The sequence below is a fragment of the Lissotriton helveticus genome, chromosome 1_1 (assembly GCF_964261635.1).
Source record: "Lissotriton helveticus chromosome 1_1, aLisHel1.1, whole genome shotgun sequence".
Lineage (NCBI taxonomy): Eukaryota > Metazoa > Chordata > Amphibia > Caudata > Salamandridae > Lissotriton > Lissotriton helveticus.
Genome location: NC_136057.1, coordinates 769,743,689 through 769,771,069, shown reverse-complemented (window position 1 = coordinate 769,771,069; position 27,381 = coordinate 769,743,689). Strand labels below are relative to the sequence as shown.

General features: G+C 42.5%; 1 protein-coding gene across 2 annotated transcripts in view; it reads right to left on the bottom strand.

Moving 5' to 3' along the window:
* Nucleotides 1–27,381, bottom strand: part of CTTNBP2 (cortactin binding protein 2) — a 671,065-nt gene that overhangs the window by 558,115 nt on the left and 85,569 nt on the right. For both annotated transcript variants that reach the window (XR_013606931.1, XM_078674334.1), the window contains exon 2: nucleotides 14,066–14,173. Coding sequence is in view for 1 of the 2 variants with exons in the window: in XM_078674334.1 (XP_078530460.1) it covers nucleotides 14,066–14,173 (108 nt within the window). In the remaining variant the exon portion in view is untranslated. The remainder of the gene's footprint in view (nucleotides 1–14,065; nucleotides 14,174–27,381) is intronic.

The following is a 27,381-nucleotide window of genomic DNA, read 5'->3' as shown; positions in this document are numbered from 1 at the left end:
TCTCTGTAAAATCTACATTTCTCCACTTTCAAAGTTAACTCTTTCTTATTCAGCCTACTCAAAACCACTCTCACCCTTGCATCATGTTCTTCAATATAACTGCAATGCACTACGATATCATCCTCATACACTTTAAAACCTTTTAAATATCCTAGGATACTATTCATCACCCTCTAGAAAAATTGAGGTGGCTAAGATTAGTCTAAATTGCACCCTTTTGAATCTAAATGTCTGTTTGGGTGTCACAAATGCGGCGCAAGCAATTGAACTTTGATGCAATCTAATCTCAAGGTACGCCAGCGATAGATCAAGGGTAGAAAACCAATTTACATCACTCAACATACCTAACAATTTGTTAATACCAAGAATGGAAAATCTGTCTACCGCCACAAACATGTTTAACCCTTTTAAATCTGCACACAATCTCACATCACAAGTCTGTTTGAGTACAGTCACTACAGGAGTCAACCACTTTGTGCCTTCCACCCTCTCAACTTCTGATGATTGTAGTTTCTTTAACTCTTGCTGCATTCCTTTTTTTCTATTGGTATATTCCTTTCTGTATTTACTAATGGAAACGCACCTTCTTTGAGTCTAATCTTATGTGTGTAATATTTTAACCAATCTAGAGTCCCACTGAAAACCTTTGGAAATTCTCTAGAGCCTCACCTTTTAGCATGACATAAATTTTACCCTTTGCATATCTTGATTTATATTCCAATTCACCACTGAAAAAAACATGAATTTATCAGTTCACCCCCATAACCAGTTGGTTTTATAACCAGTTTAAAACATTTGCCCATTCTCATATTCCATTTCTGAACAAATCTTAGGAAATTATAGTTAATTTTACTCTTGAATGAAACTAAATATCAACCTTCACTTCAACAATCACTTCATCATAGGGTCTTTGATGATTTCTTCCTGTTATTTGTACAATGATCTCATTACAATCATCTTCCACATTCTCAGTGTCGTTTATCTTCTCTTTGTTGCGATATTTCAACAATACTTGCTTTGCTTCCACATATTTTGCATGTGCCATTCCGGCCTGAGCTCATTGTTGTTGTTAGCTAGAAGACTAATCATGCCACACCTCTAACATCTTACCACAAATTTCTTGACAAAAGCATGACATTAAATCACTGCTGAGATTTATACGAACATCCTTACATGTGCTTTTGTCAACGCTCTCTCTCTTATTGTCTACCACGCTCATACTATATTGGTTTGTACCTTTTTTCTTAATTCTATCCACACATGCTAACCTATGATCCAGTCTCTTCACAAATGCAATACATTCTGCCAAAGAAAGATCATTAAATAACCATAACTCTTCTCTGGCTTTATTATTATCCAATCCAAAAATTCTTTATTTCGGTCTAAAAGACCATAAAAGATACATGATAAATACATCTAACAACATTTAAAAAAAAAAGAATTACAAATATCAAAACACATGTACATTAAATGAAAACGCATCATTCCAGGGACGATGAGGGAAAAAGTGGACATTTCTTAATCAGGAATAAAATAGACATAAATTAATAAAAACACAGTCCATGAATATAACGACAAGTTCATAGTTTAGGGTTATGTCCGTTTAACAATTTTTTCCTGATGAGCCACATAGCCATAATGAATTTCGCCACAGCAAAAACTACATGAGGCAGAGTACTGGTTCTTAAAACTCTGTAGGCATCTATATAGCTCCTGAAACCCAGATTCCTGCAAAGAGGGACCAACCAGTATTTCCTTGGTCTATAATATGCAGGACAAAAGAAAAAAAGATGGGTTTCTTCCTCATCGTGGGAGTTACAACCTGGACAGGATTTATCATCCCTCTGAAGCCATTTGGAAGTAAAAGTTTTGATCGGTAAAATGCCAAGCCTCCACTGTATGAACAGCTTCCTGGCAAGGATTGGATAAATAATATCCATAAAATCCTCAAACTCATAGGAATTTTTGGATTGTAAGAAACGTTCAGTTAGGGTGCCGTTGTTGGTCGAGGTCAAAAGTAGATCGAGGCTTTTTTCCTTATAAATTTGAACAAGTCGTTTGCGGGATAGCCTTAGACAGCCTACTGCTGGGGCTTCCCAGAGTTCTGACAGATTTAAACAGCACAGTTCCTTCTTAACAAAGGCCAGCCAGGGAATTCTATCTCGTTGATTCAGGGCCAATACGTGGGTGAGATCACTCCTGTAATGTTCAAGCTCGCTGGTGGACCAAAGCCTGTGCCAGAAACGTACTGGCTTAGACTCCAGCTCAGCAGCGATGGAGGGTAAACCCACGTCCAATCTCAGGGGAATCAGGGGTGTGCCACGGGGGAGAGCCAATAGGCGTCTGAGAAAGATATTTTCTACTCTGACGAGATCCAGGCCTGCTCTGTACCCCCAAAGCTCGCTGCCGTACATTGCAGCCGCCTTGGCTTGCGTTTTGTACAGTTCCAGTGCCGGACTTATAGGTTTGTAGGTCGAAGTATTTGCAACCTTCAGGATTGCACCAGATAGTTGGGTCAGCTTTAGCCGAGATTTCACTTGCACCTGATAGTTGGGTCAGCTTTAGCCGAGATTTCACTATCTGGGGATCCCAAGATAAATTCTCGTGCAGAGTCACCTCCAGATATTGAAAGGTTGTGACCCTTTCTAAGCTAGCTGTACCCAGAGTGGGATTTGGTCTTCTCTTTGGTGAGGGGTTAAAAATCATGAATTTGGTCTTCTCTGTATTGATCTCTAGACCATGTTGTCTACAGAAAAGACCAAATCCATCCAGAATCCTCTGGATCCCCATTGGGCTTTTGGAAAGCAGGAGGGTGTCATCAGCAAACATGATAGCTGGCACCCTCCTGCCTGCCAGAGAAGGGGCGTCATTATCTTTTACTTCATCAAGGTAAGATATAACACTGTTCACGAAGAGGCAGAACAGGGTCGGCGCCAAGACGCAACCCTGCCTTACCCCCCTGAGAACAGGGAACCTTGAGGAGAGTGCTCCATCCCTCCCACACCTAAACTGCGCATAGTTGCCATCGTGCAGCCTGATTATGGCATGCAGCAGCTCAGTTGGTACGCCCAGCTCCTTTAGGACCTCCCATAATTTTTTCCGTGGGACCAAGTCAAAGGCTGACCGCAGATCCACGAACACCATGTACAGTCTCCCGCCCTGAATCCTCACCGTTTTCCAGTATAGGAGGATGAGGTGGAAGATCTGGTCCATGGTGGACGAGTTTTTTCTGAAGCCAGCCTGGAGAGGACTAAGAATTTCATTGGCCTCCATCCAATCAAGGAGCTGGTCCAGGAGGAGACGAGAGAAGAGTTTTTGGGGAACATCTATGAGGCTAATCGGCCTGTAGTTGGCTGGGAGCAGAGGAGAACCCTTTTTATAAATTGGCACTATGTCCGCTCCCAGCCAAGTGCAGGGGATTTCCATACCCCCCAAGATGGCATTAAACACTCTAGCATAATATGCTCATCAACACTAGAATCAAACCTACGCGACAAGTCTAATCTCCTTAATTAAGGTTTGCAGTCCTCCACAGATTCATCTTTCACCAAAATCGAATCTTTCTCAAATTGTTGTCACTTTAGATAAGTAATAGTTGCCTCATTTTTTATGCACACCTCCTATTCATACAAAGCATTATCTTATTCACTTGAACTTTCCATTTAAGTGATCAAAGACATCTTGATCCTCTGGGCCAAGACATTTCTCCCATTTTATACTAGGACCACTAGAAGATGTTAAACAAATGGTGGAGTAATTACATTCTGCATGGTAATAAAGGATGTGAATAAAGTCCCTTAATGTAATAATTAAGAGAAACGAATGCATCACAGAATAATGTAATAATGTTCTTGACCCGAACCAAAATACCACAGTTCACATGACCTCAGGACCTATTATCTTTCAAGGTAATCAAATAGGACAAGAGTCAAATGCAACACACTACATACCTATATATGAATCTTCTGAACAAAGTCCAAGGTTTTAATTGTGGTGAACTTTGCAACAGTCTTTTACAGATATCGGTCACACAGTGTTCACTTAAATACAACGTTTATCAGAACTTTCAGTGTTAATGTCCAACAATGATGTTGCCTGAACCACTCTAAATTTCCATAATACACTAGTAGCCAATCCTCATTGCATTATACTTTAAAATGGAGCGATGACGATGATGTTTGCGCCACAAGGTACACCGGAGTAATCCACTAGTAGCCAATCCTGAGCTATGTTATAATTAAGGCTCCCGGTTTTCTGGATTTTTACAGATAATTACACACAGAAAACAAAGTGTTTCCTGTGTGTATTTATTCTTAAAAGCGGAAAAATGCGAAAAGTGTGCTTCTTGAAGGTGACTCTATGCTGTTTTTCGTGATTTCTCAGCCGAGCAGATAGGTAGCATGGGAAATTAAAAATGTTAAGATTTCCCTAAATGCAGGTGTATGGTAACATATATTTGTATAATAATGCTCATATTTACCTGAAGGTGTAGTGTTTTGCTATATTTGGCTGCTTAATGTGCTAAAACACGACAGGCAGCACAGTATGAGTGCATGTTTATAAGTTAAATAAATGTGGAAATATATCATTTCATGACTCCGTATATTTGCAAAACACAAAATAAATATGGATAAATACCAATAAGATGGGCAAAAAATAAATATAGACGAAAAAGTTTAAAAAAAATACCATAAAACCGGGAGCCCTAGTTATAATTAAGGCTCCAAGTTTTCCGTTTCTACTGATTTTTACAGATAATAGACACAGGAAGGAATATGCTACTGACCAGTATGCATCTGTTCTTGGCATAGAGGGCTGCAGAGTGGTACATTTATGAATAGATCGCCATCTGGTGTTGGGCTCGGATGAGTGCACTTGTTTTTCTCCTGGAGAAGTCTTTGTCGTCACGGGGTCGATGACTCCTCCTTTGGGTGCTAGTGCGCATGGGCATCAGCTCCATCCTTAGATTGTTTTGCCATAGTAGGGTTAGATGGAGTAGTGTAGTAGAATACAGAAAGGGATGCCCATGTAAGTGTATCTAAATAAGATAATGTTGGGACAGACACAGGTTTCCGGGGAGGCAGGGAGGGCATGTACCACTCTGCAGCCCTCTATGCCAAGAACAGATGCATATTGATAAGTAGCATATTCCGTTCGAGCCATATGGGCTGCAGATGGTACATTTATGAATAGATTATACAGCAGTTACCTCCCTAGCGGTGGTCACCCGTGTCTGTCGCAACCGTTTGAAATAAAGTTTTTAATACAGCTTGGCCCACTCTGGCTTGTTGTGTAGCCTGCACATCAACACAGTAGTGTTTTGTGAAGGTATGTGGTGTAGACCAAGTTGCTGCTCTGCATATGTCATCTAGGGGAATGTTTCCTAAGAATGCCATAGATGCTCCTAGCTTACGTGTAGAATGAGCTCTAGGAGGAACAGCTAACGTTCTCTTTGCTTTTATGTAACATATTTGTATACATCTTACAATCCATCTGGCGATGCCCGCTTTAGAGATAGGATTGCCCTTATGTGTTGGGGAAAACGCTACAAATAGTTGTTTAGTTTTCCTGAAATTTTGTGTCCTTTCAATGTAGTACGATATTGCCCTTTTGACATCTAATGTGTGTAGGGCCCTTTCTGCTACCGTCTGTGGTTTTGGGAAAAAGACTGCTAGTTCCACTGGTTGATTGATGTGAAATGCTGAAATCACTTTAGGCAAGAACTTTGGGTTTGTTCTAAGAACCACTTTATTCTGGTGTAACTGTAGGAATGGTTCTTGTATGGTCAATGCCTGTAATTCGCTTACTCTCCTGAGGGAGGTAATGGCTATAAGGAAGGCCACCTTCCATGTAAGGAATTGTATTTCACACCTATGCATAGGTTCGAAAGGTGGTCCCATTAGTCTGGTGAGTACTATGTTGAGATTCCAGACCGGGGAAGGTGGTAATCTTGGTGGAATGACTCTTTTAAGGCCTTCCATGAAGGCTTTGATTGCTGGCACTCTAAACAGGGATAGGTGTTGCCTGTTTTGTAGGTACGCTGCTATAGCTGCTAGATGTACTCTGATAGATGTGTACGCAAGATTACATTGCTGTAAGTGTAGTAAATAGCAAATAATCTCTTTTGTTGATACGTCCAGAGGGTTGATGTTATTACTGGTACAGTATACCGCGAACCTCTTCCACTTAGCTGCATAGCATGCTCTGGTGGTGGGACGTCTCGCTTGCTTAATGATCTCCATACAATTTGGGGGTAGATCTAAGTATCCAAATTCTAGGATTTCAGGAGCCAGATCGCTAGGTTCAGTTGTTTGGGATCTGGGTGCATTATTTCTCCATGGTTCTGTGTAAGGTGCATGGGTAAAATTCTTAGCTTTTGGTGTGGCACCTGTGAGAGTTGCAGGAGCGTGGTGAACCACGGTTGTCTTGCCCACGTGGGTGCTACTAGTATCATGGTCATTGAGTGTTGTTGCAGCTTTCGGACCACTAATGGGATTAGTGGGAGAGGGGGAAAAGCGTATGCAAATTTGTTGGACCAATTTATCCATAACGCATTGCCCTGCGACAGGTGGTGTGGGTACCTGGATGCGAAGCTTTGGCATTTTGCGTTCTGATGAGTGGCAAAGAGATCTATCTCTGGTTGTCCCCATCTTTGGAAGAATGGCTGCAGTATTTGTTGGTGCAGTTCCCATTCGTGTATTTGTTCTGACTATCTGCTTAAGATGTCTGCTATCTGATTTTGAACTCCTGGTAGGTGTTCGGCTAATAGATAGATGTTTTGAGGAATGGCCCATCTTCAGATTTCCTGCGCTAGTCTGGATAGTTGGAGAGAGTGCGTCCCCCCCTGTTTTTGAATATAATACATTGCTGTCATGTTGTCTGTTCTGATCAGGACTGCTTTGTTGATAACATGCATTTGAAAGGCTTTCAATGCTAGAAACACTGCTAGTAGTTCTAGATGATTGATGTGCAGTCTTTTCTCCTGCACACTCCATCTTCCTTGTACTGTATATTTCTCCATATGCGCTCCCCATCCGGTGAGCGATGCATCCGCTGTTATTATCACCTGTGGAATTGGTTCTAGGAACGACCGCCCCTTGGCAATGTTTGTTGTGTTCCACCACTTCAGAGAGCGGTGTGTGCGGTCGTCTACCAACACCAGATCTGTAATCTGTCCTTGAGCCTGATTCCACTGTGTCGCTAAGCATTCTTGTAGCGGACGCATCTGTAGTTTTGCATATGGTATTAGCAGTATGCAGGATGACATCATCCCTAATAGTTGCATGAACACTCGCGCTGTTAGTGAGTGTTGTGGTTGGAATCTTTGAATGACTGTAAGCATTGTTTGGATCCTGACTGGATTGGGGTATACTTTGGCTTTTTCTGTGTCTATAGTAGCCCCTAGATATTGTTGAACCTTGCTTGGTTGCAGGTGTGACTTTGTATAGTTCACCGTAAACCCTAGCTGGTGTAGCAGCTGAATTGTCTTTTGTGTGTTTTGCAGACATTCTTCTTGTGACTTGGCTTTTATTAGCCAGTCGTCTAAGTAGGGGAAGACATGTATTTGTTGTCTTCTTAGGTGAGCTGCAACCACTGCTAGGCATTTTGTGAAACCCTTGGTGCCGTTGTGACACCAAACAGAAGGACTTTGAACTGATAATGTTGTCCTTCTATCACAAACCTGAGGTATTTCCTGTGGGCTTTGTGAATAGGGATATGAAAGTAAGCATCTTTTAGATCCAGTGTAGAAAGAAAGTCCCCTTTCTTCAGTAAAGGAAGTACTTGTTGGAGCGTGACCATGTGGAAATGTTCCGAATTTATGTATGCATTGAGAGGTCTCAGGTCTAGTATTGGCCTTAGAGACCCGTCTTTTTTGGGGATCAGGAAGTATAGGGAGTATACTCCTGTTCCTTGTTGGTGTTGTGGAACCTTCTCTATGGCATGCTTTTCTAGCAGGGATAGTACTTCTTGTTTTAACAGTGTCAGGTGATCTTGTCTCATTGGACGCTGTTTGGGGGGGATGTTTGGTGGGGTAGCTGTGAGTTCCAGGCAATAACCATGTTGGATAATTTGTCTCACCCACCTGTCTGATGTGATGTTTTCCCAGACGGGTAGAAACTGTGATAGGCGTCCCCCGACCGGTGTTATATGGTCTGGGGGGAGCTGTATGAAGTCACTGCTTTGGGGTTGGAGAGTTGCGGTTGTTATTGTTTCCGCGACCTCTACCCTTGTTGTTGTTACCTCTGTAGTTACCTCTAGAATTACCTCTGGGTGATGTCGGTGTAAAAGAGGTTGGTTGCTGGCTTGTACCTGTATTTTTGGATCCTCCTCTATAGGTGGACCTACGAAAGGAACCTCTTTGAGTTGGCTGTTGCAATGCTCCCATTGATTTAGCCGTTTCCGTATCTTTTTTCATCTTTTCTAAGGCCTCATCTGTCCCTGAGCCGAAAAGTGTTTTCTCATCAAAAGGTTGGTTCAATAATGATGTTTGTACCTCTAGTTTGAACCCTGAAACTCTAAGCCATGCATGTCTCCTTAGCATGATGCTTGTGTTTATGGATCTTGCTGCAGTGTCTGCTGCGTCTAGGGCGCACTTAATGGAAGTATTAGTTATTATCTTTCCTTCCTGTATGAGTTGATCTGCCCTCTTTTGGTGTTCTTTAGGGAGGTGAGTGATGAGTTTTTCTAATTCATCATAATGAGCTCTGTCATACCGTGCAAGTAGCGCTTGCGTATTAGCTATGCGCCAGCTGTTTGCCGCTTGGGATGCTACTCTCTTGCCGGAGGCATCTATTAGCTTAGACTCTTTGTCAGGAGGTGGAGCTTCTCCTGTAGTTAAAGAGTTTGCTCTCTTGCGAGCGTTTGTGACCACTAGTGAGTCTAGAGGAATTTGTCCCTTGATAAATATTGGGTCTTTTGGAGCTGTCTTATATTTTTTATCAATTCTTGGGTTTAATACCCTAGCCCTCACCGGGTCTTTGAATATCTCTGATGTGTGATTGAGGAGGCCCTTAAGCATTGGTAGTGTACCTGATGTTCTTTGTGCAGCAGGTAGTTTTTCTAACAGGAAATCCTCTATTTGAGGTTCTGCATGTAGCTCTACCTTGTGGTATTTTGCTGCTCTATTAATTAGTTGTGCAAAACCAGTATTATCGTCAGGTGGTGAAGGTTTTGAGGGATACAGGTCAGGTTTGTTATCGTTATCTGACCCTACATTATATTGTTCCCATGGATCTTCATCCTCTGGGATTGTGTCTTCGTCATCCCTAGGATGTTCTCCCTCTCCTGTATCACTTTCTACATCTGTTATGGGTGTAGATGGGCGTAAAGGAGTAGCTGGCCTAGTGTGAGGAAGAGGAGAAGAGGGTGTGTCTCTAGGTTGTGGAGAAAGGGGAGGAGTTGTATTCATCCCCATTGTTCTCTTCTTAGGAGGAGTTTTGTCGTCCGACTTTTCATTCTTCCTCTTTTTAGGTAGTTCTGTCACTACCTTGCCAGTTTGTGGATCAATAAACAGAGTCTTTTGTTTAGGATCTGTTTGATGCTCCTGTGTCGGTACCGAAGTTTTTGGGTCCGAAAGGTGTTTTTTCTTCTGACTGTCCATTTGTATTTTCGGCACCGTGAATTTATTCGAATCCGATGTTTTCGGTGTCGAAGATGTCTTCGGTGTCGAGGTTGTCTTCGACGTCGAAGCATGTCTCTGTTTCGACTTCGAGCTTTCCTTTGTATGGAGCTTCGGTGTCGATGTCGAGGTGGGCCGTTTCTCGGTTCCACCATGGTGGGAGACCGAGTGTTTCGGTTTCGTTGCCGGGCCCGAAGGCGGGGCGTCTGAAACTTTTTTCGGTTGTCTGACCGGGCTCGAGGGCGGGGTCGACACCGTGCGGGGGTCTGTTCTTTGGTAAGGGGACGTCGTCACTCACGGTTTGATGAACGTCGATTTCCTCGACGTCAGACTCGTCCGCTTGTGACCCCGCCTCGTCCTCCTCTTCTTCCTCCTCTTCGGGATGCTGGTCCTCGAACAGCTCCGGGATTGCTTGTGACTGCATTCTCGATACCTCGTGTCTTCGGGCTCGACGGTTTCTAATCGTCGACTTGGAGGAGAATGCCGCACAGGCTTCACAGTCCCTGGATTCGTGTTCAGGGGACAAGCAGAGGTTGCACACCTCGTGTAGGTCCTTGTGTGGAAACTTAGCACCACACGTTGGACATTTTTTGAATGGAGTCCTTTCCATGGACTCCGGGCTGGACTACGTCGAGATGGGCTTCTTGGTCTCGTCGACGTAGCAGTTGGAAATCTTGTTGTTGACTTCGAAACGCGTCGAAATGGAAGTGTAGTCGCGTTCGATAACAATACCGTCGAATTGGAAAGGGAATACGCTCCGAATATAACCTTCTTTGTGGAAGTCGGTCCGGAGCGCCTCGATCCTCATCCGAACCCGATGGCGGAAAAAAACAATCTAAGAATGGAGCCGATGCCCATGCTCACTAGCACCCAAAGGAGGACTCACCGACCCCGTGACGACAAAGACTTCTCCAGGAGAAAAACAAGTGCAATCATCCGAGCCCAACACCATCTATTCATAAATGTACCATCTGCAGCCCACTTTTTAAAGCAGAAAATACAGAAAATTAGGCTTCTTTTTTTGTGACTCTCCATGTTGTCTTTGGTAAACTCCAGGCCAACAGCGGAGTCGATACATAGCATGGGAAGTTAAAAAAAGAGGATGCGATATCCTTAAATGACTGCATAAGTCAACATATATTTAAAGTAGAATGCTAATATTTACCTGTGGGTGTATTGTTTTGTTATATTGCTTAATTAGCTAAAACACAAAAGGCATCAAAGTAGGAGTGCATGTTTATCAGTTAAATACATGTGGAAATATACAATTCTAGGTATAATTTATTCACAAAGCACAAACAAAATAAATATGCATAAATACCAATAGGATAGCAAAAATATGGATGAATACAAATGAAAACGTTAAAAAAAATATAACACTAGGAACTCTAGTTATAATCGGTTTTGATGTTCATGAAGCAACCTTAAACAGTGTTTTAGTCCATCACAGTGTGAAGCAGAAAGTAGTTCAACTATTTTGCTGCCATCCCTCCATTTAACCACCGCAACAAAAACATGTCGCACTCACAGCTGATTCAAGTCTCCACATGGGCTTTCTGTGAAAATGAGAAGCAAGGGCTTCTTCTGTGATGTGTTCTCACCAATGTCTCTTTCTACATTAACTTACGATGACCCCCATAAGACATCCCAAATGAATAATGGATGATTATCTGAACATTTAAACTTGGCATAAATACAGGCATGCCCAATTGAAAAAAAGGGGTAACAAATGACACACACTTATGCAAATGCCTCCAGCTTACTACATGTATTGAAAGACAAAACACAAACAATTAGACCGTATGAAGGTATCTGCACAAGACACTGATATAATAACAATCATTTAGTTAAAACCTATGCATCCTAAAAAGCCACTATAAAACTTGCACAGCATATTTAACTTGTACTTCAATTCTAGTTTTTTCAAATTGGAGTTCTCCATAGGGTACCTTCAGCAATATCCCGTAATGAAGTGACATTTACTATAGGCTTATTCCCATTACAAACTTAGAAGTAAGTTCTCAACTGCAAGTTGGGCTGCAAATAAAACAAATGTAATCCATCATAATATTACCACACAGGTATTTATGTGCTCCCAAGCGCACGCTTCTCCGCACTCCCTTTGCATCATCTGAAACCCTCAACATTCTAGGTTCTTACCATACATCATAATGGAACAGCAAACTCAGTTATAACTAAGATATGAATATACCACACAATGTACATTCGTATAATTCCAGAAACATTAAATATATTAGTATAAACATGTGTTATAGTCACTACATTAAATGACGCCTGCAGCACTTAATAATTCAGTATGGTTTCGCTGTTCTTTTGAGAGACAAAGTGAACAAGGGTGAGTGCTGTTACTGTAAAAATATATATAAGTGGCTATTCACAATGTTCAACTATCTTGAAAAATATAAAAAAATTAAAATATCTTGACTGAGTAAGGGGAAAGCAGGTCTTTTGCATAATGGCACTACATGCTTGAGTGTTTCCTGGTCCTAATGGTTTTGCTGTTTAGGACACGTGTGCATTTTGGTTTCATCAAGTGAATTATAAAGAAAACTAGATATTGCTTCTCATTAATACAAAAATGGTAATAAAGTTTGTACAAGCCATATTCTTAGATAATGTGCGTAATCAGCCAATGAATCTGCTAAAATTCATTAAAATCTTCTTGATACATTGATTTCTTCTAAGGTAGTTAGAAAATGTTCTCAGTACTTTGCTTTTAACCGATTCTGCAAAGATTTATGTATGTATTGGAAGATTTTCTTTAACCCCTATTTCTTGGATTTGCAGCCCCAGCGTAAATTGTACTCCCTTTTACATCTGAAATGAGGTACTGCTTACAATGAGCAAGACAATGTCACCATGGTTTAACAGCTATGTAAGCCAACTCTATAACATATTGAATTAATTTAACTGTGCTTCTGTGGTCTCTTATTGGGCGATATATTTCCTACTCATTTAATTTCATAACCTTAAAGAATGTAATGCACGTTGGAAAACAAAGAACTTATGCATCAGTCCTCACTTTTTATTTAATTTCCATCTTTGTAACAAGTTATAGCAGTGGGTCTGTAAAATATGCCTTAAAGTAAAGGAGCATTGATAATCAGTGCAATAGTATAGCTAGATCAAAACTTTGTATTTGAAAATGATTATGCACATCTTTCAAATCTTCATTTTTTTATAAATCCGAGGCAAAGGTCTTCCACTGAAATTAGCATTTTATGTTGGGCAACATATGCCACATACAACATTACACAAGCACACACATTTTTTCAATATGTTATATGTTCCTTGTGGTGCATTCTGCATAACAAATGGTAGGTAAAGAATCAAGATGTTCATACTATGAAGCATTAAATATCAAGGGAGAGGGTAGCAACAAGTTAAATAAAGACCTGCTTGAAGAAAATAATGTTTCTTCGTTTTTAAGAGAGTGCTATTATCAAGGCGTCTGTTACCATACTGGAGGTGCATTTCAGAAAATAACATCCTGCCCTCTGAAGGTATGATATAATGCACCTTGAATGCATCATTGTCACAGATCTGATGCTTTTGATATCATGATATGGTAAAGTCAGATAGTTCTGTCTGGTGACCACATAACCCTTTTTCAGGAACGTCGGCAACTGTGATGGAATTTGCCTCTTCACCAGCTACCCACGAGGAAATGTAAAGGCTGGAATAGGTGGTTCCTGTCTTGAATTGGAAGATCGGGCTAGCAACCCCATTTTTCATGGAATTTGGACTATGTTTAGCAACATGAGTGACAGTCCTGAGTTTTACTAGGTGCAGCAAGCCTGGTCTAATAAGAACATTGAGTACTTATTTTCTCTGCTAGGTGGTAAACAACTTGGTGATATTTGTTCAGAGGGTGGGGGGTAAAGGGTCCGATGCCTCAGCGAACCTATGGTAGTAGCTGGTCTTGTGAGGTTTACTCGTTCATGACAATTGGAAACCCCTTTCCCATAACTGTTAGAGTACTTGAAAATGTGTTGGAACAAGTAAGAAAAGCAAGTATTTCTTGGAATCAATTCCAATTTATCTTTCTCATGTTTCGTAGCCAAGTGAGAATATTCTATAGCCAACACGTGTTTCGCCCCATGACATCGGCCATCTGGCCTGGGGCTTCCTCAGGGAGTTGGGAGCCGGGTAGGGTATGGTAATTAGTCCTATCCCAAGCAGTATTGCGGTCACTGCGGTCAGTCAGCTTGCAGGCACCCAGGTTGGAGGAAGTGGTGATAATCATATGGAATCTTTTCTCCAAGTACCAGATGCAAATAATTTTTCAAGCTCTTTATAGTCTGGTTGGCAGTATTCTAATCGTGGACGTATTGAGGCATTGGCAAGCCTGCTCTCATCATACCAAGACTGCTACTATAGACCAATATAACAGAGTCTCAATGTCAGTCTGAAAATAAGACTTACCCGTAAAGCTTCAATCACAAGATCCCTTGCTTCCAATTCTCCTTCTAGGATACTTAGAAGAAAACGTAATTCGGACTGGGTGAGGCTGTCCACGTCAAACCCCTTTTTCTGAAAAAATAAGGAGAAACAATTAAAACATGCCTTAAATCTGTAAAAGGAATACAATTTAAATGCCAATAAAGGCAAAAAGAATATTTAATCTCCCGAACAATATGAATGATATGGAAAAGTCAGTAGAAGTAAAAATGCTCACTTGGGCACGAGCACAGTGGAATACATGTTTGAAGAAAATCAATCGTCAAGAAAAGCTGGACTTCTTGCATTACATGGACAAACCTTTACAATATTTATCGAGCCCTTTTTATGGTACAAAAAAACAACTGGCTATGGAAGCAATGAAAATAAGTACCACATGCTCACTCCTCCTACTGAGCCTCCTTCAAATGTTGCGAGGATAACTAAAGGTACACTATTTTTCAAGGGATAATGTACACAAAGCAACATGGCCCCCATCTGCGGTCCCTTCGCAAGGATTTTCACTTTGCGGTCTAAGGGAAAAGTAGAAGCAGTGAGCACAATGGCAAGCATCTTGCCAGTATCTGTATATTGATTTGAACTCCTGTCCAGGGATGCCTGTGATGTACCCACTCTAAAACCAATATCTTTAAATTCCAGGTTATTATCTACATTTGTTTGATCTCATTACTGATGTCGATTTGAAAATGGAGCTGAAGGACTTGATCCCTGGTGCCAAAGATCAGATCCTTCGAGCATTTCAAAAGAACCGAAGCTCTTGTGAAATAATAAAGCTCTGTTCCAAAGACAACAAAAACATATTTAATATCAACTCCCAAAACATAGAGAAGCTTTCTTTGGCATACTGTGCACTGCCATAAGAAGTCATGCACTAGTGGCAAAAATGGTGCTTACCCATCCTTTCTTGGCACATGACCTATAAGCTTTTGAAAAAGGCTATGCTTAGGAATGCCTACCAGCAAGTTAGGCAACATCTGCAGAGTACAATCCTATGGCGAGTTTATCATGATATTTATCAAACACAGTTTAAAAGCTTTACACACAAGTATAAATGTTTGATGAGTTTATGATTCTATGTTTTTTAGACAGTGTCTCCATATAGTAAAGAGCTGCACATCTCGATTACAAATGTATTGAACTGTAAGCATATTGTGAAGGGCTAGTCATATCAACTTTTGTTTTTCTTCAAAGCTTCCTAGAGCACCATAAACGTCTGAAAGATTTGAAGTACTGTAGAACTACTGAAATACGGTAGAACATAATTAAATTAATAGAATCGAATAGACAATTTCTAAGTGCACAATCACTGAATGGCATCTTCATCTTGATAAAGCACGTAACTGACACACTTCACAAAACAGATTACACTCTCAAAAGTAAGAAAATATATAGATCTCTTTAAAGATTTACGAAAAGTTACTGGTATGGGATTACTCATAGATTAAACATGAGTTGATTCCATAACATCAGAGCCAGAACAGAATGATATTCTTACGAAACAGAACAGCCTAGAGCCTGGAAGCACCAGTACCAAGGAAGGCCCAGTGATTCGGCACATGGATTAAAATAAAAAAAATCTTTGTTCAACGACTAACCAGTATAGTCTACTTCAGGCATCTGTTACGTGATCAGATCTGCCCTATCCATAGATAAATCACACTGCCATATTCTGAAAAAGCCGTAATCTGGTGAACAGTTTAGTGGCAAGTCCTAATAAGCAGGTATTGGCATAGTCCATTAATACACAAAACAAGAAACGGGGTGGGAGGTTGGTATAGCTCAACATAGATCCTCTCAACTCAATCATAAATCAAAAGAACGAAGTTCTGGGAAAACACAGGGACTAGTCTAATTCCGTAGTCAAGATTTATGTATTACTTTCTTTGTTATTATTGTTGACCCACCAGAGCTATGAGGAATCTATCTGTTCAGGAGAAAAAAGAAATCTCACCTTCGAAAGTGCTATGTTTCATCAAAGTATTCTGTCCCACACTGGGTGGGCAATGCAATGCCTAGCAGGCCCCTGAAGTGGGGCTCTTTGATGAAGATCTTTTTGCTACCCGTGATGGGTGCTGGTGCATCCGTGATGATAGTGGGCATTGTCTCTAGTGAAAGGAAATTTAAATTGTATATAGATCCCCAAACGGATTTAACTTTTATTTTTGGGAGAGAAGGAACTATGGCAAGATTAAAAACTCTGAGGACTAGTTGAGCTTTAGTTATTCTGTAGTCCCTCTCCTTCGGTGTACACGTTTCTCCACTGTTGCCTCACATGGTCACGCAGTCTTGCTTCTGGACCTTCTAATCATACTATTTCAGGACAATGCCTAAATCTTTAATAATGCTATTACCATTATTGCACTTGCTCCTTGAGAGTTTGTAATGAAGAAAGTCAAAATTGAGATAAAGGGGCTGATACTGTGTACTCCTCTGTGACAGACGAAAAAGGTCCTTAAAAGGGTTCTCTTACATTTAGGGATATAGGGAGTCCGTATTAGCTTTCTAGATGGTTTATTGTGTGTTTCCTGGAGGGAAGGTCTTGATCTGGCAACTGAATTCTGAACTAGCAGAGGCTTGTTAAGCATAAAATGGTGCAGACTTAAATGAGCAGCATTTCCATAATAAATTAAGGCTAATATCACCCAAGTAATCATTCGCTAGGACTACTGGTTAGAAATTAAAGAATGTTGCATGGACGTTCAAGAGCCAAGAATCAGGAAGCACTACCTTAACAATCTGGGGTTTAAAAGACAGTGCTTAATGAAACATTATACACCAGAAGTTCTACCAACTAGAACCTCCAAACACAGTATCTCAGTCTTGCCCGAGTAAACCTAAAGGTGTCTACGGAACATCCACAGGACACTGCTAGAAGACAATTATGAAGATGCAGCTGGAGAGATGGGAGTTCTGGTTTCACAGCTACCTGGAGCTGCCTGGATAGCAAAAGAACTAGAGATTAAACCATCTTATAAGGGTCGCCAGCTAAAATGATAGAATTTAGGCAAAGACCCTGAGGGACACACTACATAACTGAAAGTAGGAAAGAGCACATCTTATTCCGGACTAGACAGAAAAGAAGTTAGGCAGCCATGTTCCATCTTAATGTCCTGTAGTCTGGAGAGTAATATGGGATGGGCGACTTAATCAAAGTATGTTGAGAAGTCAATACTAATAAGGGTAGCCGAACCACTGACATCGAAGATCATGTATAGCTTGTTGGAAGTGGCTGTAAGGAGAGACTCGATTCTGTGAACCAGGTTAAACTTGCTTAGACAGGGTCAAGGAGAGAATAATATTCCACATAAGCACTGGCAAAACCAATAGATCACACACTAACTGTGCCAATGCATGAAGCGCTGGCATATTCCAGCAAAACCCTTGAAAGGCAGACAGCAGAGAAGGAAATAGTTGTAAAATAGTCTGTTAAGCAGTTCAATGTGGAGGTGGAAAGACCATTAAATGAGTGATTATTACAGTGAGAACGTACCACTTTTTGTGTGTTCACCCAACTACTTGTGGACTGATTATGCTGGTTTTTAAATGCTACACACTGAAACATTTTTGTCCAGTGTATGTTCTCTAACCTATTACTAATAAAAATAATTGAGCAACTCCTAAATGGCATATTTAACTTTCCAGTAAGGCCATAGTGTAAAGTGGAGGAAAACAAACCAACGGTGTGGAAAGTTAAATGTCATTTGTGGTGCCTGACTGTTGTAGCTTTCAAACCTATGGGCAAACCGGTCAAAATAACTTTTTAGAAATCTTAAATGTTCAAGAATTTAGAATTGGCTTATGACTACAGTGACTAGCCGCCAAAAGCTAATTTAGTGTGCAAGGATGTACCTGCTCCTATGTGAAAAGCGAAAGGTCATATAAAATAACTCTGCTATATTTGGTTTGAGTTAAGCTACAGACACTATTTCTAATGTCTATTAAAAATCATATTCACTTGGTTCAAGATCCACACGTTGCAACACACTATATCAGGGATAGCACGCACACACTTAGAAGGGACGGCAAGTATGCTACATTGAAGACGGCACACAGACAGGGCGCACTCACATCGTTTCAGGATGACAGATCACTCCCAACCCGTAGCCCTTGACGGCGTGACGCACCACAGTGCAGTCCCTCCTCTTAAACTACTCACTTGGAACGTAAGAGGTCTGGGGGACAAAATCAAGAGGGGGCTGGTGTTACGAGCGATTAAGCGCCAGGGCCCAGCACTAGTTTTACTTCAAGAGACGCACCTTACGGGACAGGCATGCCAGGCACTTGATAGAAGGGGCTACAGAATGGTAGCACATTCTGAATTCACCTCTGGCTCCAGGGGCACAGGTATAATGGTGGAAAAAACCTCTCCCTTCATTATTTTACATCACAAGACAGATGACCAGGGCCGCTTTGCGGCGATCCATGGACAGTGGGAAGGCCGGCGTCTAAATGTAGTAGCAGTTTATATACCGCCGGCCCTCCACTCCATTGCACTACCAGCATTGGGAGAGTTTTTACTGAATCTCCCGCCAGGAGACACCATCATTGGGGAGGGGACTTTAACGCTATAATAGATCCGGCACTGGACACATTCCCTGTGAGGACACGCGCACCTGCACCCCCCAGTCTCTCAGGCTTTATGGAAGCAATGGGACCAGCGGATGTATGGAGACATAAACACCCCATAGCCAAACAATACACTTATCATTCGCCAGTCCACAATAGTTTGTCCCGTATAGACTATTTTTTGGTGCTGGGCAACGGCATGAACGACTGACACCATTGAAATACTGCCCAGGGGCATATCAGACCACCTACCGGTGATGTTGACTCTCTCCACTTGGGAGAAGACCCGTAAACGAATCTACCCCATATATCCTACCTATCTCAAGATCCCTAAAATTAGAAAAGGTCTTCGGACAGCAACCACATATTACTTTGCTGAAAACGCATTATCGGTAAGCTCTCCCTCGATTCTGTGGGAGGCCTACAAAACGGTCTTGCGAGGACAGGCAATCGCTGCGTTTCAGGGCACAAGCAGACACACCGGCGGGAGCTCTCGGAACTGGAACTGGCACTTCACACAGCGAACATGGCCCATATGGCAGATCCCACGACGGACTCGGCACATGCACTGAAACGATGCCAGCAGCAGTGTCAGAACCATCTCACGACGCAGGACATTGACGATATCAATAGCACGACCCATAGAATTTATGACATTGGCGACAAGGCAGGGAAAATGCTGGCTTGGCTGGACAAGAGGGGAGGGAGTAGCAGGGGAATACAGCAACTATATACCCAGGAGGGTCAACTGCGATCGCACCCTGAGGAAATAGTGAATATACTAGCGGACTATTTCCAGACAGTTTATACCCCTGAGAGAGAGGTCACAGAACAGGCAGCCCTAAATTCCCTCAGTCACATAGCAGTTCCGGAGGCGGTCCTCGAGCTGGAGGCAGACCTGACAGTGGAAGAAACGCAGCGGCCAATCCTATCAATACAATCTGGGAAGGCTCTGGGCCCGAACCGGATCCCCATAGAATTGTATAAACTAATGTCCGACAAACTTAGTAAACCACTACTGGCAATGTATACCGAGAGCTTGGCGAAGGCAGACCTCCCGCTGGAACAACGCACCGCAACGATTGTGGCTATACCGAAACCCGGTAAACCCCCGGCAGATTGTTCTTCATATCGTCCGATCTCCCTTCTCAACGCAGAAGCAAAAATTCTTGCTAAATTACTGGCTAATAGATTAATGACCCATCTCCCTTAATTGATCCACCCTGACCAATCGGGCTTTATGCCACACAGAAGCATGGCTCTGAATCTTAGAAGGGTGCCTGGAGTTGTAGCGCGCGCTCCGTTACTGTCGGAGGCGGCAGTGGACCTTTCTCTAGATGCCAAAATGGCATTCGATATGGTGGAATGGGAATATCTATTTGCAGTTTTGTCCCATATGGGCTTTGGTCCCAACTTCATTGCCTGGATCCGCCTCTTGTACACCAACCCAGGGGCCCAAGTGACCGCAAACGGCCACATCTCGCACACGTTTCCATTGGCAAGAGGAACGCGACAGGGCTGTCCTCTGTCCCCCTTACTCTTTGCCTTGGTATTGGAGCCATTGGCAACACTGATTAGGTCAATGCCGTTGCTGAAGGGGATTAGTTGGAATGAGGGTTGGGAGGTCCGAATATCGCTCTATGCAGATGATATGCTAATCTACTTGACAGATCTGGACAGGAGCATCCCAGCACTCCTTGCGCTCTGTGACACCCATGGGCAAACATCAGGCTATACACTTAATTGGTCAAAATCGGTGATCAGCGTGCTGAGGGGACCAGGGCCCTCATTGGCAACGGACTGCCCACTTCTGATAGCTTCGGGCTCCTTAAAATATTTGGGCATCCATATTACAAACAGTGCGACGGAATTTTTTGAAAAAAATCTAAAACCTCCCCATGAACGTCTGCGTAGCGATGTGAAGCATTGGGCGGCCTAACCATTGACCCTTCTTGGTCGAGCTGCTCTTTATAAAATGATGGCTCTTCCGAGGTTCCTGTATGCCCTAGAAAATACCCCCTCTGCGCTATTTCCAACAGGTCACGGCATTGGTTTCCAATTTATTTGAGGATAACCGACCGTCACGCATTGCCCATATCAAATTGAACAGAAGCTGGTATGAGGGGGGAATTGCACTGCCAAACCTACAGCTATATTACTGGGTATCGCAACTCAAAATAGTGAACCAGTGGGTCATGCGCCACAGGAAGAGCCCGGCCTACAGGGCCGACAGGGCGCAATTAGGAACCAATAGCATGCTGGCCGTTCTCTACAACAAACACCAGGCGACAAAGCTACTAGGACCCATGAGGCACACAGTCACGCTGTGGCACACGGCTCAAGCGAAACTGGGATGGAAAGGATAGATCACTAAACTCACACCACTCTGGGACACTAAGGCACTGGGACGTCTGCGACAGAGCAAGGGGTTTGCGCAGTGGGACAACATCGGTATATCTACGGTGGGAGATCTGTGGGACAAGGGCACTGTGATCCCATTCACCTTACTCCAACGGCAATATGACCTGGGACCCAATGAACTTTACAGATACGTGCAAATCAGACACGCATTACTACAGGCAATACCGACAGACACCAATCTGACTCCACCGTATAATAGGATTTTGCATTACAATTCCAAAGACACCAAACATGAACTGGTTACACGTTCCCATTTTGGAATTATTATTTATTAAAGGTATTAAGGTAACCCAAGTGTTAGCCTATGGGGGAGGTAGGCTTTGCAGTAGTGAAAAACAAATGTAAGAGTTTTTCACTACCAGGACATGTTAAAATAAAAAGTACATGCCCCACGTTTTAGATACATACACCCGGCCCTCTGGGCTGTCCAGGGCCTACCCTAGAGGTGACTTACATGCATTGAAAAGGAAAGTTTGGGCCAAGTCGACATGGTACTTAAAATATTGCCCACACACACTAATGTCAGACCTGAGACATGTTTAAAGTGCTACTTAAGTAAGGTAAGGTAAGGTAAGGGAGGTATACTTGTAAAGCGCACTGTTACTCCATATCGGAGTGTCCTGGCGCTGTATACCACTGGGGAACCCGTCCTGACTTTCCCTGTGAGATGGTCCCTCCTGGGCACCTCCAAGGTGAAGCCAGGCATCCCCGGCGCTGATGGGGCCGTTGTGGAGATTAAGCAAGCTATTGCCCAGAGTTGCAGAGTGGGACCCATGGTTAGCGTAGGCACCTCGGCGAGAATTATCGAGTCCACGGACATTGACCCAAGACCCTGCCGCGTCGGGAATTGAACCCTGGTCCCGGGCCGATCTCTGCTTCAGGGTCTGCCGCTTCTAACCAGTGAGCCACACTTCTCCAAGTGGGTGGCACAATAACTGATCCAGGCCCATTAGTAGAATTTAATTTACAGGTCCTAGGCACAAGTAGTGCCACTTTACTAGGGAGTTACAGGTAAATTAAGTATGCCAGTTAGGAATAAGCCAATTCCACCTTGTTTTAGGGAGAGAGCTCAAGCACGTTAGCACTGATTAGCAGTGGTAAAGCATCTGAAAGCCACAAAAAAACAGCAGGTTTGAAGGCAAAACGTTAGGAGGAAACCATGCCAAGGATGCCAGGTTTAACACATGCTCCTTGCTGGTTCACAGAAACCCCCAAGGGCATAAGGGTGCAGCCATTTTGGAGCTCCCTCAGTACTGCACACTGTGGGATAGGTGGCAGTAAGGCAAAAGTGGGAAGGGTTGCCCCAGGCAGGGTTTTTCTCATTTGTTTGGGATGTTAATGACCACCCCTCCACTCACTGGGCAGTAATTCATATAAAAGTGACCTCTAACTCACAGCTTCTTGTAACACATATAGACATGCAGAAGAACAGAAGAGGCCTGGACCTGCTTGTTACTTGTACAGAGACATATTTCCACTTGTATCTAGCACTGAGAACGGGATTCAAGGGGTTGATTAGATGACCTCCTGTGTGGCTACAGTGACAAAACAAGCAGTCTCATGCTTGGACACTGCTGGTGGCATCTGCTGGAGTGAGTCTTTGCCCCTAGGTTTTGTCCCGAGGGCCTGGAGCCTTAGAAGGGACCAGGAAGTGCTGCACTACAACGTCTGAAAAACTGGGACTTCGAAAGAATTCCAAGGACTCTGGAGCATCAGCAGGACCTTGCGGCAAAGGTGTCCAACTTCATCGGATATGACTTCTAGGCTTGCTCGAATAGTGGAGCTAAACATTCTTAAAATCAGAAAGTTTAACTCTTGACTGGGCAACGGTGCAAAAAGAATTTGCACAATGAGAGTACTTCGACAGCCATGAAATTTGAAATGTTCTCAGCCTGGAGGTTTTCCCATGAAAAACAACGGTGCCAGCAGGACCTCGCCCAACAGCTATCTTGATTCGAGAGGACTATGCCAGATACATCTTGCAACTTTGCATGCTGGAGGATTTCAACTTTCATTACAAAGACTAAGGGCCAGATTTAAATCTCGGCAGACGGGTTACTCCATCACAACAGTGACGGATATCCCGTTCAATAAAATATATATCCCAATATATCCTATAGGATTTATATTTCAGCTGACGGGATGTCAGTCACCGCTGTGATGAGTAACCCACCCATCGAGATCTAAATCAGGCCCTTAGTCAGAAGATAAAATCATTGACTGGGACACCTTACTTTGGCTATCCAACCTCTGCTTTATTGTGGTTAATTGGTTGGTCCCTTATCTATTATAGCGCTTTTTGGTCTAAAACTTAAAAAATTCATATCTCTGGTTCCCGTTAATGGGTTTTAGTTGTTTTGGTATCACTAATGAAATATTCCTCTATTAATGGAAATTGGGTGGGTAATATTTTTATTGTGCTTTGTTTTGCCTTTTCAATTAGTTTTGATACTATGGAATAATTTACATACTTTTCCTTAAGTTTATGTCCATCGCTACGAGAGGTGGGGCCAGGTTTATTTACTGAACTTTTGTGTTGGACCGGACACGATTTTAGACTTATTCGGGGAGGACTGACATACTCCCAAACTAAAAATCTATGTACTTACAAATACCCCACTAGACTGAGCCAATACATCATTTTGAGACACGTTGAAGAAAGTCAGTAGTTAAAAGGAATGGAACCAAAGCCCATCCATTTTGTAAACATTATTATACAACATTATACATAATATATAGTGGCACTGTCAAAACTCAGGCCTTTAAAAACAGAACCAAATCTCCAAAATCCCAAAAGTCACTGTTGGCTTGAACATGACCCAGAATCCATATGAAATATGTGGTCAGCATTCCATCATGAAACTAGTGTACTCAGATGCATCATCCCCTTTCGCTCTGCAGAGAGGCACTCAGTAGTAGTTGGAACTACATAAAATCTGCCTTTACTCTAGGTCAGCCTGCCCAGAACAACATATTACATGCCTCTTGGAGGTCCAGAGTGGCACATCCAGGCTATTTGGTAAATGGAAGCCCATGGAATCCTAAATTCTATGACTCTTCGGTCACTGCAGTGGCTCAAAGAATAACCCAAAAATTATTAACAGCCACAAACGCACCCACATCAAGGTCTTAGTATGTCTGCAGAAAAAATACAGCACCACATCTTTGGATGCTCCCTACCTTACGTGAACCAGCTGCAGATCCCAAAACTAGCAGCAGCACAAAAAGAGGGTGCGGGTCTACAGTTCAAGGACACTGGCTGTTGTGCAACATATCACAACCCACAACACTGCTTAGCATCTAGCTTGCCTAACAAACCTATAAGACATAGTTTCGCAATTCATTGTGTATCAGTCAGGAAGTAGTTTAGGGAGATTGAGTTTGCAGGGAGATGTATTCTGCAGAGCCATGATATACAACTCCTTCATTAATTTACTAATTTAAGCCTTTCAGAAATATTTTAAAAGACCACTGAATGACTCGATGTTGATGTTAAATTGCAATTTTTGTGCCTTTTTCTAAACACTGCCAGATTCTGTCTGGTCTACAATTAGCCTTTTGCTCTCTGCTTCTATAACAAATCAGATGTGCATGCGCTAGGGCTCCATTGTATTCTCAGATCATCACACAAGTAGTAAATACTGTGTCTTACACAAGCTAATACACCATACATCAGCCACTGCTTGTGGAACAGATGTAATATAGGATTGCAGGTAACTGAGTAAGTAACAGCAGTAAAGATTCATAATCTTAGGCTGGCTTGGGGGCAAGTATGTCTATGTTTCTTGAGTTTGAAACACCCAATTTATTAAAGCCTTAACGCTGAATGCCCATATTTCACAGATGCAAGGTAGAAATATAGTTCTAAATCACTGCCCATCATATTTATTTATGTATTTTTGGAGGTTTGTATAGCGCTGGCTAGACCCGGAGGTATCAGAGCGCTTTACAAAGGTTGAGCACGTGCAATACAGTTTACATAAAAGTAGATACACACATCAATGTCCAACATTAGAGGTGTTAAGCAGAGCAAGGTATAAACACAGGCAAACGCCGCAAGGAGCAGAGGGGGATCGGGAACCAGGCAGGCCATGATTTAGCACTTTGTTGTTTATAAAGCCAATCTCCATGTCTCATTGTACGCAGGTTGGAATGTTGCAGTTATATTCTTTCGACATGTGTCAATTATATTCAGTTTTTGAGTGTTCATTTTTGCAGCCTGGTTAGGTCTGATCCAGAGATAACTTTATATGTCTTGCCAGCCTCATGCAAGCAAAATAATTCATAATTAAAAAAAATATATATATATACATATATACACACAAACACACACAATAAGAGAGGGGTTATGCTTCAGCCCTCTTTAACCACTTGTCTCTCTGTTTTCACGATTTGCTTTCACACACCACAGCCTAGAGGCAATGTGTCAATCAATCAATCAAGGATTTGTAGAGCGCACTACTTACTTGTGAGGGTTTCGAGGCGCTGGGGAAAAAAGGGGGGATCCTAATGGTCGAACAGCCAAATTTTGAATAGCCTCCTGAAGGTCAGCAGATCTTGGGTCTGTCGTAGGCTCAGTTGGAGGATGTTCCAGGTCTTGGTGGCGAGGCGGGAGAAGGATCTGCCGCCGGTGGTTGTTCTTCGGATGCGAGGGACGGTGGCGAGGGCGAGGACAGCGGAGCGGAGCTGGCTGTTGGGGATGTAGAAGAAAAGTCGTCTGTTTAGGTAGGCTGGGCCAGTGCGTGGATGAGGAGCTTGAAGGGAATCCTCTTGTTAACGGGGAGTCAGCACAGGTTTCTCAGGTGAGGGGGTGATGTGGCTGTGGCGTGGTACGTCGAGGATCAGGCGTGCAGAGGCATTTTGAATGTGGTTGCACTCATTCGATGAGCTTGGCCGGGCTCCCACGTAGAGGGCGTTTCCATAGTCGAGTCTGCTACTGACGAGGGCCTGGGTGACTGTGCTTGTATTTGACGGGCTCCACCTGTAGATCTTGCGGAGCATGGGGAGGGTGTTGAAGCAGGAGGAGGAGACTGCGTTGACCTGCTTGTTCATGGAGAGTGTTGAATCGATGATGACTCCCATGTTGCGTGCGTGGTCGGTGGGTGTCGGGGCTGCCCCCAGTGCCGTAGGCCACCAGGAGTTGTCCCAGGCTGAAGGGTTAGATCCAAGGATGAGGATGTCAGCTCCCTTTAGCCAATGGCTCTCTTTCACTGTGAGGGACAGCACATTTTTTTAATTGAGTTTTATTAACTGTAAAGGGGCAGCACTTGTAGGTCTTGGCGAGACAGAGCATGTGCTGTCTCGATTTGAAGAAACATGTATATATTTTGTGGGCTTCAGCCAGACTATACTGTTCCCATTTGCTCTCTCCATCGTCACTCTCATATTCTTTCTCCCCATTTGCATTTGTCATGACTCTTCCTGTTTTTAGCACCCGCCAAGAGCATGCTCCAATTACACTATTCCTCCACTGCTTCTATTTTAGGATCTGTTTCAGAAGCTACTTTTTTCTTTGTATAAGAGTACTTAACATGGGCACTCAAGTTTTCACTCGCTGCTCCAAGCTCCTATGTAAAAATGACTGTAAATCTTGTTCTTATCTTGTCACATTTGCTATGCATTCAAAGACAGAGGTCAAATGCCAGATGCTGCTTTATGAGGGTGATTGTTTAACTAATTTACACGATTGGTGTATGCAAACACTCCGGTCCAGCATTAGAACGATATACTTGTAATTCTGTGTGCCAGTGATTGACTTTCAAAACACATGGCTAAATCATATTTCTCTCACTTCAATTTAAAGACCTTATTTTGGTGAGTGTTTACAAAGCCTTTGTTTAGATGCATGTTGTGAAAATAATTCACCTGCATTTATAATTAAATGTAATGTTGCACCAGCAAATCAAAGTTAAAAACTTTCAACCTACTGGGATAATTTTTTATTTTGATTTGCGGGTGCAACTTTACTTCTAACTCTGAGTCATTCTGATTTAATTTCAGAACATACACTTAGACAAGTGCTTTTAATCGCATGATTTGTTTGTAAATACATACCTAAATTAACTATTTCCATTGCAGTGATAGAAGTGTGATTTAAGTGTGTGTTTTGGGCGCAATTACAATTAAAAATGTTTAACCAGCAAATCAGTGTACAAATAAACACAATGATTTGGTTTCACTTTTAAGGTATGCATTCACATAACGCCTCAATGAAATATCTAAGAAGTGTGAGTTTATATTGATATTTCCCTTGATGTATTATTTTATCATGCCTCTGTGCTTGATTTTCAATA